At 45.2% G+C, this 17,120-nt stretch overlaps 2 protein-coding genes across 5 annotated transcripts in view; one reads left to right on the top strand and one right to left on the bottom strand.

Moving 5' to 3' along the window:
- Positions 1 to 2,312: 2,312 nt before the first annotated feature.
- AKIP1 (A-kinase interacting protein 1) lies at positions 2,313 to 7,319 on the bottom strand. Of its 2 annotated transcripts, none has more exons than XM_065839346.2 (5): positions 7,297 to 7,319; positions 6,443 to 6,520; positions 3,980 to 4,093; positions 3,626 to 3,676; positions 2,313 to 2,752 (listed from the first exon to the last, which is right to left on the bottom strand). In XM_065839346.2, exons 1-5 carry the CDS (start codon positions 7,303 to 7,305, stop codon positions 2,609 to 2,611), a joined length of 396 nt encoding a protein of 131 aa, XP_065695418.1. In that variant the 5' UTR covers positions 7,306 to 7,319; the 3' UTR covers positions 2,313 to 2,608. The 2 variants fall into 2 exon arrangements, with proteins under 2 accessions (XP_065695418.1, XP_065695417.1); XM_065839345.2 differs by having other exon boundaries at positions 7,201 to 7,305.
- Positions 7,320 to 10,437: 3,118 nt separating this feature from the next.
- The window catches only part of DENND2B (DENN domain containing 2B), a 172,043-nt gene continuing 165,360 nt past the window's right edge, over positions 10,438 to 17,120 (top strand). The window contains exon 1 of one of the 3 annotated variants that reach the window (XM_065839171.2): positions 10,438 to 10,558. The gene's annotated coding sequence lies outside the window, so the exon portion shown is untranslated. Of the gene's footprint in view, positions 10,559 to 10,880; positions 11,119 to 17,120 lie in introns of those variants that run through there. The other 2 variants (XM_065839170.2, XM_065839174.2) reach the window with 2 other exon arrangements.

A 17,120-nucleotide genomic window follows, 5' to 3' on the forward strand; every position in this document is an offset into this window, starting at 1 on the left:
AAAGCACAGAAAAGAGGAAGAAAAAAGCTTGCAGGAGGAAGGGGGAGATGAAAGAGAAGGGCAGGATAGACAGAAACACTGCTCTGCACAAGAGCACCAGGGGTACAATTCATAAATTATATATCAGAAATCAAATGTTAATCTTCTCTACCTTCATACTCCTGCTACTGTGGGCTGACTGCAAAGTAAAACTTATAATATGCTAAACTTGCATGATCTTCTTTAGGAGGAGATTAATCTGTTAGTGACATGTCAGTGAACAGAGAATGTACCAGAATATATCTTGTATTCTCACAATTACATACATTGATTTTAAGCAGATGCCTACCAACTTATTAACTGTATGGTTCCTACTTTGTTTTCTAAATAGTCATAATTGCACACCTTTGTAATTGATTTCTTAGGATTTTTTTAGGCCAGAATGGAGCTCCAGGCAGACATGCTTTATGTTACCAAGCGTAACAGCTGCGCACTGAAATGACACGCTTTGCCTTTTGTTAAAACTAAAAAGAGACCAGAGTGGCATCATTCCAGCCCCAAACCGGCAGCATGAATTATGGTAGTGGACATGATATGATCATAGAGTATAACGACAAACTTTTATTGCTATAAAATAGCACTTGGTGTTTTTAAATCCAGAAGATAGATTGCTACTCCTTGAGAGAGCTGAAGAAATGTTATCATGTAATACAGACTGCATCCGAAGTAAGTTGAAACAAGCCAGTTAAGGCAGACAGCAGGCTTCCCAGGGGTGCTCCCTGTGGGGGCTCATGTTCCCCCACTGTAGTCACCAGAAATCCTTCTAACTTCTAAAGGAGCAAAGTTTCTGAAAATCCTGTGGTCTTGCTGTATGCTTCTGCATTTCAGCAGTAGGGTTAGTACTGGCACAGAAATGATACATTATTAAAGCTGCCTGAGGCACAGGTACCTATCTTTTAGCCAGGAAAGAAGCTTTTTTTAGATTAGACTTCCAAGGGATTTCTTTTCTGTCCTCCAGGAGGAAGATTTTGCAGTATCAAAAAACCAAAGATATAAAACGGCAAGAAAGAAAACAGTCAGATGATAAACGTAAAGCCACTTGCATAGAAGATTACAAAGTTGACAATACAGACCGTGTTAGAAAGCAAAGAACTCACAATAAAGCAGAGAGAGACATGATCAATGAGAATTCAATAAATGTACAACTGATGAAGTTCAGGAGCTGAAATTTCAGGTAAACTGTTTATAATGTAACAGCATTACAGTTATTAAACAAATCAAGTTCTAATTTAGGTACCATCTCTGTAGAAAATCTTTATGGATGACTGTATAATTTTAATAACTGAAAAAGTCTGTTTCTACCCAAATCGAATTTCATCATCCTCGTTCTCTACTCCAAGTTGTTAAATTAAGTTCCTAATTATTTGGACTTGACTTTACAATTATGGAGAGGAACACTGGTAGGAACACTAAAAGCCTGAACAGATGCAGAGCAAGGGTCTAATAAACCTCAGTTTGCCTCCAGTTCTCCGGAGTCAGACAGAGAAATTCAGTATAGCGATTTATTGTTGTAGAATGCCAGAAGGAACTGAGAAACAATACAAGCTGACAGCTCAAAGTACTTTTTCAGAATTAAAGCAAAAAAGAAAGTAGCCAGAGGGTAAAAGACCTGCTACTGTAGATACAGACAACAAAATGCTCAGAGATCCAGCATTCAAGCCACTGAATTTTATATTCCCATGAAAATTAACTAAAACCTTAATACCATCAGCCACAAAAAGATTATAGATATATATAGGTCATGTCACTAATACCAACCATGAAATCAGATCCTTCAGGAGAATTAAGCATCCAGGGAGTCTCGTTAGTGGGACTGCTCATGGTTTAAAGCATATGAACACAGGCGCGTGGGGCAGTGTGCAGGTGGTCAGCAGGACTTTTCCCCTGCAGCAAACAGGATAATTCAGGGCACTCTACCACCTCCTGGAAAAGGCAGCCAGCTGGCGCTTTACCAAGGTAAGAGCCTGCAAAGAGGCAGGACCCAGAGTGTCAATGGTTTATTTGCCTATACTGAACATCTGACATGTGTTCAAGTACCTTCTTGAGTTGGGGCCCTAGATAGTGAATTTCATTTGTATTTTTTTCTTTATCAGAACAATAAATGTACAGATAGGAGAGATGCATTGTGAGCCAGCTGCTCTAAAGTCAGTGCCAGCCCACAGGAGCTAACATACATCCATATTCATACCATGTGGATCATGCTGTCTGTGGTCAAGAATGTGACATGGATATTCTGTCTGAGGACAATATAAAAGAAGCTGTCACCACAAAGACTAAATTATGTATTTTATTCAATTGATCGTATCTTTAATTGTTTAAAGCATAAAAACCTGGAATTACATAGTCACATAATTGGATTTAAGGCACACAATGTACAAATATTTATAACATCAGTGTACAAAGTGGGCTGCGTATAATTGCATTAAGTATAAAACAAATATACAGGCCATAAAAATGGAGTCCCAAAGAGAAGAATACTATTAAAGTGCTAAAAAGATATACATAGTTCATTACATGCATAAAAAGAGTCTCGTATTTTATTCTTGTGATTGCCAAGAAACAATAAACATCATAGAACAAAGGTTAAATCAACACTTTGTCCAGCGTTGACATCTACCACGTGTGTTTGTTCTACCATGTCCTCTGAGGTTGCTGTGACAGAGTAAGTGCCAGGAGAAACTTCAATGTAGATGTCTTTGGAAGCTTGTCTGGTCTTTGGGGGGCGGAAAAGAAAAGTTTCATTACTGTTTAGTCATCTCAGATTTCCCACAAAAATAGAAATTTTGAATTTGTGTAAAAATTATATTTCAGCTGCTATAAAAACATACTAAGATTTTTCAAAATATACAGGCAGAATGGACAAAACTGTAAAATGTTTCTGTCAATATAAAAATTAGCAAGTGCCATACTAAAAATATTTCATCTAATGTTTTGATCAGTGGAAATAATCAACACGCTGTAATCTCTGCCTCACAAAACTGAAAGTTGCCAACCTAAACTGTTTTGAACATAAACCTGGAAAACATTCACACAAGAAGGGTGCTCCGACTAATGTGTACTGTGGTACAGATTACACGTTTCTCATCTTCTGTGGCTTAGTTCCCAAATGAGTTCAGTGAGGTGTTAGGTATTTAAAAATTAAAAAAAAAAGCTTTCTCCTTGAGGGTTCTTCAGAGAGAGCATGTGGAGCAAAGTGTAACTGGCTGAGCAAACACCGCGTGTTTTACTGGGTGTCAGGAGCACAAATAAGGTCAGACTGTACGATTGCTGGGTTGCTATCACTGATGCAAATCACAGGAGCCTGAAGATTAATCACAGTGTTTGATATTCTGTACCAGTCCAAAATATAGTCTTCACTGGTTATGTGCCAGAATGCCACAATCTAGTTTATCATTAATTGTGCGAGTCTCTGTATGTCCATTCTACTGCCCACCTATACATATACTAGTAATAGGATTGTGAATGCACCAAGGTTAATCTTCTGTGCCATCACAAAGTCTCCACACCTGATCACAAATTTTAACCAGCTAGATGCAAAATGATAAATAAATGCTTCATTTAAAAACAAAGTATTCTATAAACTTACACGTTGCTGGCAAGTTTGAGCTCGGCTGGGTGCTACAGAGGCTTCAGTCCTCTGCAAAGAAAGATATTGTTTTCTAATGATACAACACAAAAGGCAAATTCAGCACCTGAGAGAGGGGATGCTTTATGTCCATGAAATTCTCTCCTCCACAAAAGGACTGATACGACACTGATTGGTGCCACAAGTTACTCAGCCTCCCCAACAGAAGGCTCAAATTAGTCCAGGTGTTCATATGCCCATCATGTCAAACCACATACATTAGTGTAAGCAAGTGTCACAGACACTAGGTGGATAACAATTGTCTCAAGGGAGGGAAGGAATACCCTTTAATCAAAACAAAGACCACCTACTTACCGCTTCTTTGGAGGACTCCAGCTCTTTTTCCCCTGCTTGCTTGCCATGGTATCTGCAGAGGTGTTTGATTTCATGCTCTTTGCATTTACAGGCTGCCACGAAGCTATAGTACTTCTGGACAACAACAGAAACAGATAATATTATGTGGAGAAGCATCAAAGCTATCCTCACAACTACAGCAGATTTACAGTTAAAAATGGAACTGCAGAGCTACTGACCTTAATTGGCTGCTTTGTGCTCATGTGAGGATGAAAACAATGCCTGGATGTCCACAGGACATGTGCCTCTGGTACAGGACCATCAGCCTTGATTTTATGTGCTGGTGCATAGGGACTCTCTGACACCTCAGAAATGAGTTTGTGAAAATGTAAGAAGGAATGCTCTGAAAACATCTACCCACTCGGGCCCTTTGAGAAAAGCCCTGGCAGAAGCAGACATAGTTTCTGGATCCCTAATAGGATGGATATGCAAGCTAAGTCCCGTGTAGCCTAGCCAGTGAAAACTAGTTCTGCAGGGCACACGCAGGAGCAGTGCTCTAAAAGCAGAACACGTTAATTCTGAAAAATGACTTGGTGAAGAAGATGAAGCGTCTTCAAGGCTGGTACCAATAGCATAATGGTTTTGAGAATTGCATTTAACTCCACAGCGGCCCTTTTCTGGCTCCATGATAAAGGTACTTGAACCTTCCCACTGCTAAGTGAATATTTGAGTACAGCTCTGCTGCCATCTGGTGTTACCACAGAACTCCTCCCAGGGTTACCTTTTTGATCACAGAGGCCAGAAAGTTCCAAAATACCTATTTTATTTCACTTGTGTTTTCCTTGTGTCTGATTCTCAAGACTAACCATAATAAAAATGAGGCCAATAGCAGTTTTTATTTCCAAATCTATTGCTGTGCTTTATTCCTTGAGGTTATGCATGCATCAACAGATTTGGCTGCTTGTATTGTGGTTTACTGTGGAGCTACATCCCAAAATACATCAAATACTCTGATCTACTGCATAAGGCTTCACAGAGCATGTCTGTATCACAGGAGGTGAGCTGGATTTTTTTACATGATGCCACAGAGCAAAGAAATGAAATCAAACGTTTGGTGAGAAACTTTGGTCTCCAAATAATCTTAAGTCATGTAATTTTAATCATTTCCACTCGGTGGCATTCAAGTGTCTAAATGGTTATGTTATGTTCCACTGTAATGTTTCATTTATGCTTTGTAAACTTTATCCATGAACTTGTGAGTCTACTGCTTGTTCCCACTCCGTTACAGACTCCTAACAGGACATAGGATGAGCCTCTAGACATTGTTATATTTTTGTTTCATGTTCTGTAAAACTCTATTCTGCCCGAGTTGTTTTAGGATTAACTGGTTACCAAGCAGTGCTTTAAAATGATAAAGGAGTTGCTTAAGAGCTAATCATCTGGTGTGTCTCTAATTTAATTGAAGGCTTGGCCTCTGTAATTAACTCTGCAGACAACGAGCTCCCTGACACATGATGAGAGCAGACCCCGGAAGGCAGGGATGATGTAAACTGTGATGGAGTTTTCAGAGACTTGTAGTAGTTGCACTGCAGGGCTGTATTCACAAGGATGGGCTGGCAGAGATGGGCTCCCAGTTCATCTACCCAGCAGAGCACTGCCAGGCGCAGCCCGAACGCCAGCACAGCCATCCCACTGCAGTGAGCACACGTGTGCCCATATGGGAGCAGTGCAGCTGTGCATCTGCACCCACACCTGGATTTCTGCCTGTCGCAAATAAAGATACGGTGCTGCTCAGAAGAACCGAGCCCATAATTCAGTAACATCTCAAATCTAGTTTGCGTAAACGATACAAAATGTGAGATTCAGACGTTATGGATGTAAAATGCAGAGGGTAACTCTGAATTCAGACAACACAATCTCTTTACTTGAGATTCCAAATCTCTCTTCCTTCCACCACCCAGAACACACTGGTTCTATCAGCCAGCAGAAGTTCATGTCAGCACAATGAAAACAAAGGGTTTCTCTGTCATGAAGCCTCTCAGTAGCAGCAGTGGAAACAATTCTGTACATTGTGACACCTGACAGTGGCTGCCACAATGTAATTTGTGATGTCATCTGATGTTTCTGTCTAACCATATTGCCTTTACACAAAAGGTGGAGAAACCTCCTGCTGAAATCCATACAGGCCTACTGGTAGTCCCTATGGAAAATACTGATATTGCTGTTTATCAGCCAAGGTGGGATCACTTGGTCAGGGTAACACTGGTGAAGAAGCAGCACAGAACCTACCACGTGATGGTGAATGTCCCAAATTTGTTAATCCAGGCCAGCATCACAGGCTTGCAAGCTAAGCTCTTGCTATACCATGAGCAGAATTACCCTGAAGTCTAATTTTTGCAGTTTTAGCAAGAGCACTGCACACAGGCCTCTGCCAGGCACATCACAAACATTCCCCTTTGCACAGGTCTGGGTGTAAAACCTCACCTCGCATTCCTTTGTGGCTTCATTCATCAAGTTCACAATTGAAGCAAACGCTGCATTGAGACGTTCTGAATCTTCTTCCTGCAATTAAAGACATTTTTTGTAACTCCTAATGTGCTCATTGCTTAGAGATAGAACATGTCAGGTGATTCAATAGCAAAACACTCGCTAGTGCTGGAGACTGTCTCTGGGGTGAAGCAGACATGCGTGGCCACTCGCTCCTTAGTTTTAACGCAGGGTGCCCACCAGCCTCCCAACACCCGGCATGCAGCAGAGAACACCAGAGCACCTGCTTCAACCTGAGGACACCAGGTGCAGCCATCACCTTGTGCCAAGTGCATTCAGTCCCCCAGATCCCAACCAACTTGTCAGCTGCCTACATCTTCCTTTGACTACAGGACACCTGTCAGCGCCCTCAAACGTTTCACAAGTGCAGCAAGATAACAAACCCACCCGCCTCTCCAGGAGACGAATTATAACAAAGAATGATGTTTCACTCTGGCTTTGACTAGGAAAAACACAGAGGGGGATGCAACCAAGCGTGAAACCGTGTTTTAAAAAGCCTCTAACTCATTAAAGCACATATACAGCTCAATCCCGCGCATGTATATACATATATATATACATATATATATATATACGTACACTAGGCCTCTACAGGACACGAGCTCCCGCGCCACCCTATACGGACGTATCTCCCCGGCGCTCCTTGTTCACGCTGTCGCGCTCCTCCCGGTCCCCCCGCCCCCGCCCACACTGACCGGGCCCGATCCCGATCCCGCTCGCGCTCCCGCCGGCCGCCGCCGCGCCCGCTCCAGCACGGCGCGCGCCAGTCCCGCCGTCCGCCCCGCGCGCACCCGCTCCATCCCGCCGCGCGCCGTCACAGTGCGCACGCGCCGGCGCCCCGCCCCCCCCACACCCCACATAGCCGTTAGGGGGCGCCCCCGCCCCGCGCAGTGTCACCGGGACAGAGCCCGTAAGGGTTCGGAGCTCTCCTCACGCCATCGCTTCCCGGGGCGCGCCGTGCCCTGAGGTAAAGTCGCCGTCCCGGACAGGCTCCCCGTGAGTTCCCCGCAGCGGCGCCGCTCCTGATGGCGGCGGCTCCGCTGCTGTCCCGCCGGGCCATGGCGCGGACGAGCCGAGGGAGGCTGGAGAGCACCGAGCCCCGACTGGGCGGTGCTGCTGTGCCCGGGCGGCTGCACCCCACGGCCTCCGTTTGTGTATTAGAAAGGGGCGGTTAGTAGGTCTAGAGAGGTTCTCCTCCCCCTCTATTCTGCTCAGGTGAGACCACACCTGGAATATTGTGTCCAGTTCTGGGCCCCTCAGTTCTAGAAGGACAGGGAACTGCTGGAGAGAGTCCAGCGCAGGGCAACAAAGATGATTAAGGGAGTGGAGCATCTCCCTTATGAGGAAAGGCTGAGGGAGCTGGGTCTCTATTTTGGAGAGGAGCAGACTGAAGGGTAGTGTCGTTAATGTTTACAAATATGTAAAGAGTGAGTGTCATGAGGATGGAGCCAGGCTCTTCTCAGTGACAACCAATGGTAAGATAAGGGGTAATGGGTATACACTGGAACACAGGAGGTTCCGTTTAAATTTGAGAGGAAACTTCTTCTCAGTGAGGGTAACAGACACTGGAACAGGCTGCCCAGGGAGGTTGTGGAGTCTCCTACTCTGGAGGCATTCAAACCCGCCTGGACACCTTCCTGTGTAACCTCATCTGGGTGTTCCTGCTCCAGCAGAGGGATTGGGCTGGATGATCTTTTGAGGTCCTTTCCAATCACTAACATTGTGATTCTTTGATTTCATACTGGAAAGTGCTACTCCCTTTTACTGATTTATTTATTTTTAACTTAGGAGGTTCAAAATAATAATCACAGTATGCAGGGATGGGTGGCTGGGTGAAGTAGTATTAGTACAAGGGCAGAGCACCAGGTGAGCCGCAAGTTCAGGCCACCTGCAAACTACTGCTGCATCCGCTCTCACAAAGAAAGAAGCCCTTTTGCTTTGGTTAGTAGAAAGCAAGCACAATGCGTTTAGGCCTATTGCAAGCGAGATTTACCAAACAAGCAAATTCACTCCCTGGAACCTGCTTCTGGCCCAGAAGGACTTTCTGGCAGGGCAGCACACACCCGTGAGGCCTCATCAGCCCTGCCATGTGTGAGGCTGCAGTTGAAACAGGCTGGGAAAGTGGCTCTGGCTACGTGTAAGTTAGAGCCACTCTGTGGCTTTGCCAGCCTTACTTGTGCTGAGGTGATGGTAGAAAGTGCAAAATAAGCACAGAAACTTTAAGTGCAGTATGGCCAAGGTCAACAAGTAGGCCCTGTTTTTTCAAGTCCTTTGTTCTTGTTTGTGGAGCTTTGCTGGCTGTGATCTGTTTGGTGAGCAAGAAGAGTAATCCTCTCCCAGTTTACATTTTATTATTGTCTTCCAGTTGCTTAACCAGAGGAGCAGCTAGCCCCTATAATAAACAAGCTCTTCATAGGCTGCTTGTTCATTAAAACACATTGGAGGCCCAAATTCAGTGTTCAAATACAACTTCAGATTGGGTGCCCTGTAGTCAGAGGAAGATGTAGGCAGCTGACAAGTTGTTTGAGGTCTGGGGGACTGAATGCAAGATAAATGGGGGAGAAAAATAATATTTGATAAAACCAATGTTAGCATGTTTGAGATGTTTGTTTGATGTGCTGGAGGAGCTGCCAGGACAGACTGCTTCCTGCTTACTTGGAAGTCGAACATCTTTGAGCATCATTCTTTGTTATCATTGGTCTCCTGGAGAGGCAGATGGGTTTGTTATCTTGCTGCACTTGTGAAATATACTCGAAAAAGCCTGCCTATGTTGTTTTCCTATTGGGGAAAGAAAATGGTATTCTTTTTATATTTCTGCCAGGTACTTGTAGCAGTAGCTTGTTGTTCAGGAGGTAAATTATTCCTTGTGTGTTGAAATTTAAACTCTCACAATTTTTTGATGTTCAGTGACACAGTACTCCTTTTGCAGCTGAGTAAATAGATCTCCCAAGAAAGCAGGCGGCTGAAATAGCTTTTGCTTTGAAACACACACACATCAGAATGCAGATGAAAGTTACCCTTGCTTCCTGTGCATTCACTCTTTTGCAATATAATGGAGGTTTGTGAAATCCTGGACATTTATACCAGATTTCAGTGTTGTGTGGGATAACAGATCAGGATATCTCAAGACAATATATCTTATTTTAATGATGAGTTGGCAAAAGCCAAAAGCATTTCATCCTGAATACTCAGCTCTGGGTTCAGATAAATGTCCTTAGGTAGGAAAGCTCGTTAGCGTTTACCTAGTGTTGAGCACCATTTTAGTTCTGTTTCAGTCAGTGGAAGGTAAGTAAGCATGTGCTGGAATTTGTATTTCCAGTGTCGCTCTTATCTTTATTTTTCTTATGCTCCTATTATCGCTTAGTTAATATATTGTGAAGTGACTTGTTTTATAAATTCCTACATAATACTTCAAGATTTAGGTGTAGTCTTTGTATTTTCTGATACTCATGGTTCTGCTAACACCTAGTATATCCTGTCTATTTTTATGGTTTTTACATCGAACGTTTTGTGCGGGTTTGTCATCAGTTGACCCGGCAGAAGGACATGGCAGGAGTCCCAAGGAGCTGGCACCCATGACGCTGCTTGTGGTCCGTGTGGAGCACGTGTGATTTATCGCTTGTGCCATGCGGAGCCCTTCCTCGCCCTCCGGTACAAGCGTTACCGTGTCTGGCTGCGGAGGGGCCGCGGCCGAGCGCTGCCTCCGGTACGGGCGAGACCCGCGGCTGCGCTCCCGGCGCGCCGAGCGTTACAAAGCGCTGTCGGCAGCCGGTCCCAGCAGGCTGCATTCGAACTTTGAATGAAGTTCAGAGGCGTGCCGCCGCCTCCCTCTCCCCCTCTCTTTCTCTACAAGTACTGTTACTCCGAAGCTACCCCGGGGAGCTTGGAAAACTCGGGCGCCCCGGTTTCGCTGCCCCGGGGGCTCGCCCGTCCCCCGCTCCCTGATGGAGACCATCTGCTCCGGCGCCGGGGCGCAGGAAGCGCGGCGCTGCGTTCCTCCTTCCTTCCTCTGTGCCCGGCAAGCGGCTCCGCGCGGAGAGGAGCCCAGCACTAGTGGGTTTTTAAATAACAAATAAGCGGTACCGCTCCTTCGGGGTAGAGGGAGGAAGAAGATTGTCAGGCGCGGGTCGGTTCTCTCCTCCTCCCCCTGTCCATCGCATCTTCCCCGTGGACAGGCCCGTCCTGCCTGGCACCGCCGGGCTGCTCCCCTTCCTCCCGTCTGGCCAAGACCCGGGCTTGGGGACGGAGTCGGGCGGCGCCCACTCTCCGCGGGTTCGGGGCCGAGCGCTGCCGGCGGGAGCGGTGGCTCGGCCGCCCGGGGCTGCCCGGCCGCGGCGCGGCTGCAGCCCGGACCGGGCTGCGCTGGGGGAGCAGGTTTCTTTGTTGGCTGCCGGGTGACTGGTTCCCATTAATCTCCCGCACTGGCCGTGGCCGTCTCCACTTCCTGCCTTTGCATACTTCTCTCTCCCTCGATCTGAGTGCCTTCCCTCCCCCTTCCCTCCCCCCTTTCTTTCTCTCCCTCTTCCTAGCTTCTCCAAAAAAGCTACAACCGCCGGGTTGCGGGACGGGGGCTGCAGGCGTCCGGCGGAGGGAGCGCATCCCTGCGCGCCTCGGTAAGGGCCGGGGAGCTGCGCTGCCGGGCGGTGGTCCCCTCTGGGGACTGGGGCAGGGGAGCGGGGCTGAGGGACAAACGATTGATCGTGCTGCGGTTCGCCGTCCCTGTGTCCTGAGAGCCGCCCGCCTCCCGGGAGCGGGGCGGGCCGGGGATGCTGGGCGGCGGGAGCTCCCCGGGCCCTGTGGCTCCCGGGACCGCGGAGCCCCCTCGGCAGCGGAGCCGCCGACCCGCGGGGAGCGCAGATGGCCGCTGAGTCCTTGCGCACGGGCGGAGCGGCGAGTCGGTGCTCCCGCGCTGGTGTGTCCTGTGCCGCCGCCGGGCCTCGCGGGACGTTTCTTTTCGCGTGGGCGTCGAGGGCAGAGGCACCCCGGAGGGACAGAGCACAGGAGAGGGACTGGGCCAACGGCAACCGGGCCAGGGAGCCAGCCCGCCGAACGTGGGGCTCTGATCTGCAGAGAGATGGGGAACTGTGGCACTTCTTTTCCCTTCCAGTGCCCCCTTGCATCGTCTGTACAGCCGGCTGTAATGTTTGCAGGGATGTTGATGAGAGTAGGGGAGCCACCTGGACTCCAGCGGAAGACTTTGGGATCCCAAGACAGATTTAGCTGAAGAGCTAAGGGAGCTGCTTCAGCAATTCACTTGGTGGGAAAATCAGATGTACTGCTCTTGGCTTGGTACCAAGCGTTTACTTTACTAAGGAGCAGCGGGTCACCGCAATGAAAGAGTAGCGGCTAAATATGAGAGAGCTTTCTTATGTTTACTTCAGTTTTATAATTCAAATGTACTTTGAGTCAAGGTAAATGAAACTGGATGCATAGCATTATTGCATAGAGTATGTCAGTAGTAGTGTTTTCCACACCCTTGTTTTACTGTTGCACTGACTTCGGGGAATAGGTTTTCTTACATTTTTATTCTGAGCAATCAGTCTTTAACTTCAGCCAGATATTGGATAATCCAGTAAAAACCACCTGAAGTGTTAAAAACTTGCAAAAGATTAAAGATGAAACTGTTAGTTGAAGTGTGATTTCTGGTGATGTGGAGTATGATGAATTGAAGTGAGGTTGTTTTGCCTTTAAGACTTAGTAATGTTGTATTTATGTATGATTAATTTCTAGTCAGTAGATTAAAATATTCCATATAGTGGAAGGGTAAGTTAACAGAAGAAAGGTAAGAGTATCTTGCATTTTAGCTGGGATTTGAGAAAAGCATGTATGTTTTAGGAGTATCAAAATTCGACTTTGATTTTGATGATTGGGTTGTGCAGCTGGCATAGTAGAAATGTGACCAGGTTGAGGGGTGAGACTAAGATTTTTGGCTTTGACCATTAATTTCCTTCTTACTTTGCAATTAGTTATTTAAAGGGAAACTGCAACACCTTTAAGCAATTACAGTTACTTTATCAAGTTACCTAAGAATGTAGTTGAGCACCTTTTAAAGCTAGCTACAGTCTACATATTGTTAAGAGTGACGAGGCTGACAGGGAACTGCCATCTTGCTTCTGGAATCAATTTCCCCTGCTAGTATGGAGGACTGGGGAGTAGGGCTCCTTGGGAAGGGCGATAGAGTGGTGGTGCTGGACCTCACTGGGCACAGAGACCATCCTGCTCCTAAAAGTGCGCAGCATGTGTTCTCCTCTTGTATGCAGAAAGAAGGGAGTTCTGCCTGGTCTGGCATTCTCCTGCTGCCTTCCGGGTGCTGAACCCCCATAGGTAGATTGTTTGGTGTAGTCATTGCTCTTCCCAAGCGCTGGGGAGGAGAGATGCCTTCTGACCTCGCCTACCCCTACAGCATTTGTGCTGTGACTGCCAGAATTTGCTCAAAGGAGCTCAGGATCAAGTGTTGCCTTTCACTTTAAGCAAGTGACTTTTAACATATACTGTAGCTCTTTAAGGAGCATGTGACCCCTTATTATTGGTGACCCTGTAAACCATTGTGTAATCTGTTGACTGTAATGTACCATGCCAATTTATTCTTGGTTGGGAAGTCTTGCCAATGACTTGATAGAATAGCATGATTTTATCCACTTTATTGTTTTCATTGTGTTTCATAAACATCCAAGACCCTCTGGGAAGAATCACTGGGGTGGCTGGGCCTCCTTTTTTTAATTGCTGGTTAAATAAAAGTTGCCAGTTTAAAAAAAATAAAGTGGTATGTAGGATCTCAAAATGCCTGGAACTGCTAAGCACTCATGTTTAGGAAGCAGGACTATTTTTAGTGTAGGGGCATTTAAAGAAATGATACTAGCCCCTGTGAAGAGGTCACTGTGAAGTGCGCTGAAGAGCCTGCTTTTAGCTGCAGAGCAAGACCAAGTTTCCCACAGTTGAGTAAAGCTAAAGAGCCAGATTTGTACTTTTCCCACTTGACTGAAGAGGGAGAGGATAGACTTTATGTTAGTTCACAGTAGTGGGAGTGAAGAGGCCCAAATTCTTATTATAAAAAAAAAAAAAAAATCCTGATCTTGGGGCTTTCTGATTCCCTCCAGTGAGTACCTGTGATGGAACTGTATGACTGAAGGACATCTAATGCTTTCTGGGAAGGGCTGGGAACTGGCAGCTGAGGATGTGGCGTATCCCTTGGGATCTGTGTCTGTGGGAGGTCACAACTCTCTTGAATGGATCCCTGGCTGCCATCCTTATCTATAGCTAAAAGAACTGGGCTAAAACTTTAAAAAAAAAAAAAAAAAGCATGGGTGTTAAGAAGTCAGGGTGATTTGGTATCCTAAATCAATTCAGTACATGGGACTGAGGTTGCAAAATAAATTAGTTTGGATCCACAGAAGATTGTCCTCAACTCATCTGCCCGGAAAATAGAAGTACTTGGTTTTGATGGCTTGAAAGAATGTGGTTTAGGTCAAAGTTGCCACTGTGTGCTAGACCCATCATGCTATCTATGGGGTCCTGAGTAATCTAGAAATGGTTAATGTAATCCAGTCTCTTGCAGGTCAGAGGACCGACATCTGGACTGCTCAGACTTTCAAAATGTACCAAATGATAGCTGAGCCAAGTCGAGTTTTGGTCTAAACTTCATTGATGTCTTGTTTAACATAAGTTCAGTTTATATTATGAATTACTATTTTTTTTCTTTTATTTTTTCTCCTGATGCTTAGTACCATGTGTGTTAATTTTGTCTCTGTGCTGTAAAGTGTGTGAAACTGTTGCTTTTCAGATTTTTTGGTCTGCAGTTGGGATTTAGTTGGCAGTGCAGACAGAGGCAAGTTTGGGGAACCGAATCCAAATATTTACATTCTCAATTTGGCCCAGTCCTTTTGCTTGTAAACACTCATAGTCATATTGAACTTTGGTGAGGTTAAAAGTGGCTTTGCCAAGCCTTGGGGAGTCACACCCTACAAGACCTGAAATTCCCCCTTCTGGGAAGGGTTCTGGAAATGTTTTTTGGGTGTATGTACATTAGCTGAGCATTAGTACTAGTCACTCTTACCCCTAATCCAACTGCAAAATCTTTTCCTGTATCTTGCTTCTTTTTCATGTAGAAATGCCTCATGCTAGTGGGATGTGTCAAGTTAAATGTTGTGGAAGAGAAGTCCTGCCCACCTACGAGGTGCTGTGCAGACTCCACAAATCCTGGTCTCCTTTGCTGCTCTAGAGGTCTGCCCTGGCAGAGAGGGGTTGCGGTGAAGATCTTCTCCCTCTGCAGCTGTCGTTTTCCCAGTCCCTGCTGTTTGGCTGTGCAGAAATAAAGTTTGAGGACTGATTTGAACAATGGGGGTGTATGCTCATGGAGAATCAGATTTAAGTCCTCTTTCGATTCATACAGACTTTGAACACCTCTCAGGTTTTGTTAGAAACTTTTTATTCACCAGGGACTGAGTCTGAAAGTTTTGCTCTGCGTTAGCAATTGAACTTTCTGAAGTTCAGTTTACCACAAACTGTAGGGATAGGGATCAGCTAGTGCATTAACACTCCCTGGGCAAACCACCCTCTTGTTTGGGTCTGCCCTTCTATTTGAGTCTGTTACTGTTAACCAGAGATTGAAATTAGATATGATAGTTTAGTTGCAGAGAGCTGGAGACTATAGATAGAGGTGACTGAGTTGCAATGAGTTACCATAAGAGTTCCTATTCATCAGCTGAGGTCTGTAACTTTGTATTCTTAGCCAACTTAGTTTGGTAGAAGACTGCATTAGCTTAATTCACAGTAAACCTGTTTAGAGTAACCTAACTTTGTTCTCTCTCTGGAGTGTATACCCAGAGAGTTGTAACTGTTCAGGTAACAGAATGCTAGAATTCATACAGCCAGTGTTTTTTGGATGTTCTACTGTATGCTTCTGACCTTGGAGATGAATTTGTTAGGTTGAGGAACACAGGAAAAGAGTATGTGTGCATTTTTAATGCCACCTTTCACTGTTCTCTGAAGGTACGTTTGTCTGAGCTTTATCTGCTGAAAATGTGTTGGCCACTGCAGTGTAGAGAAGACTTTGGTGAATTTGTGCAAATGGAAGGTCCTTAAAGACACACTGAAAGCATCGCGAGTTTTTGCCGGAAATGCACCCTCTGTGTTTTTGCACACACAGGAATGGGATGTTATTTCAGTTTATCTGCCTCCTATTTTCTCTTTAAAACAGAGATGTAAAAATGCTTGATGTATGGACATTTAGTGTTAGCACTAGTGCCAACACAGGAAACCAGGTCTTTGAGTTGAAACATTTAACATTATTCCTCAACTCCCATGTTTTTAAAAACAGTCATTGTGTGAAGTTTTAATACTGTCGTTCATCTCATCATTTTGATGGGGTCATCACACTCAATTGACGGTTTGCATTTTTTCTGCTTAAGAAAAAGATTATTTGGTCTTCATGGGAAATCTAGTGACAATGGCAGGGGACAGATGCTAACCAGCTAGCATTGTGCAAAGCACCCTGCTTGGCCTGCTATTCCAAGTATGAGGGCAGAGACCAAAGCACTTTAGGAGAGCTGCCCTGGAAGATCTCACAACCCTTCTTCAGCGAGGAGCAGATGTTCCGGATGTGGACTCTGTTCATTGTTCTGAGAAGTCCTTCAAGTTAGGAGATGGATCTGTCTCTTGACATTTTTGCTTTCAACATTGTTGCTTCTTTGAGGAAATGCAAAGTTTTTGCAAGACAGGGTGGAATGAATTAGGAGCTTTAATGATTTTGATCTATTGTCCTGGTGGAAACTCTTATCACTCAAGGTTACTGGAAAGGGAAATATATTTGGCCTGAAGTCACGTTGGTTTCTGTGTGGGCACAGTGTGCTCAAGAAAAACGGGATATATTGGCTCTCTGTGTGTGAAAGTTCTTCTCAGTTGTGCTACAGGATTGTAAGGATTGGAGTTTCCAGTTTGCCTTGTCTTTTAATCCTGGCTCTAGGCTCACACAATCCTGGTAGCTGGTGTTGCTCAAATGAGCTTCATTACCAGGAATATTGTTTTGAAGATATGGCAGATCAGCAAAGTGCAAAAGCTTACCAAATCTCTTGTGTGATGGCAGGCTCTGATTATTTCCACTGTTAAGCTGCAAATTGGGCAGCAGTTCCACACCACAGCTTGTGTTTTACTGCCTGCTATATCCCTGCCGTATTGTTAGCTTCAGTCTTTGAGCAGAACATCCCCTATGCCACTTAAACTGTGTAAGAAATGGCTGACTTGAAAGGAGGCAAAATCAGAATAGGAAAGGAGAGAAAGGGATCATAATCTGAACCTCCCTATAGGCCTTATGTAAATACTACTTAACTTAATCTCCAAAATTGTTAAAACAGCATTCAGTACTTGTCGATACAAATCATATAGCTTTAGGGTATGCATATTTCTCTGTTCATGTTTTATGGGTGTATCCGTTACCATTTCTCCTGTGGAAATGAATAAATATCCTGAATTAATTGTAATGCAAGGAAGGCCAAGGACAAGCACGAGGAGCTCCTGCTGTCTCCTTCTCGGCACCTGTCTTGTCTGAAAGCCCATGTGACACTCATGGATATGACTGAGCTTCAATGGCACAACCTTGATTGTCTGGTTTTGCCATGGG

Source organism: Patagioenas fasciata, chromosome 5 (genome assembly GCF_037038585.1).
Source record: "Patagioenas fasciata isolate bPatFas1 chromosome 5, bPatFas1.hap1, whole genome shotgun sequence".
Lineage (NCBI taxonomy): Eukaryota > Metazoa > Chordata > Aves > Columbiformes > Columbidae > Patagioenas > Patagioenas fasciata.

Bases quoted from the DNA above. Each gene is read 5' to 3' on its own strand.
- AKIP1 (XM_065839345.2), bottom strand. From the start codon at position 7,305: ATGGAGCGGGTGCGCGCGGGGCGGACGGCGGGACTGGCGCGCGCCGTG. The intron at 3,677-3,979 runs GTAAGTAGGTGG...CTTTCTTTGCAG, and splicing joins TGGAGTCCTCCAAAGAAGCG to AGGACTGAAGCCTCTGTAGC. The intron at 2,753-3,625 runs GTAAGTTTATAG...CGCCCCCCAAAG, and splicing joins CTCAAACTTGCCAGCAACGT to ACCAGACAAGCTTCCAAAGA.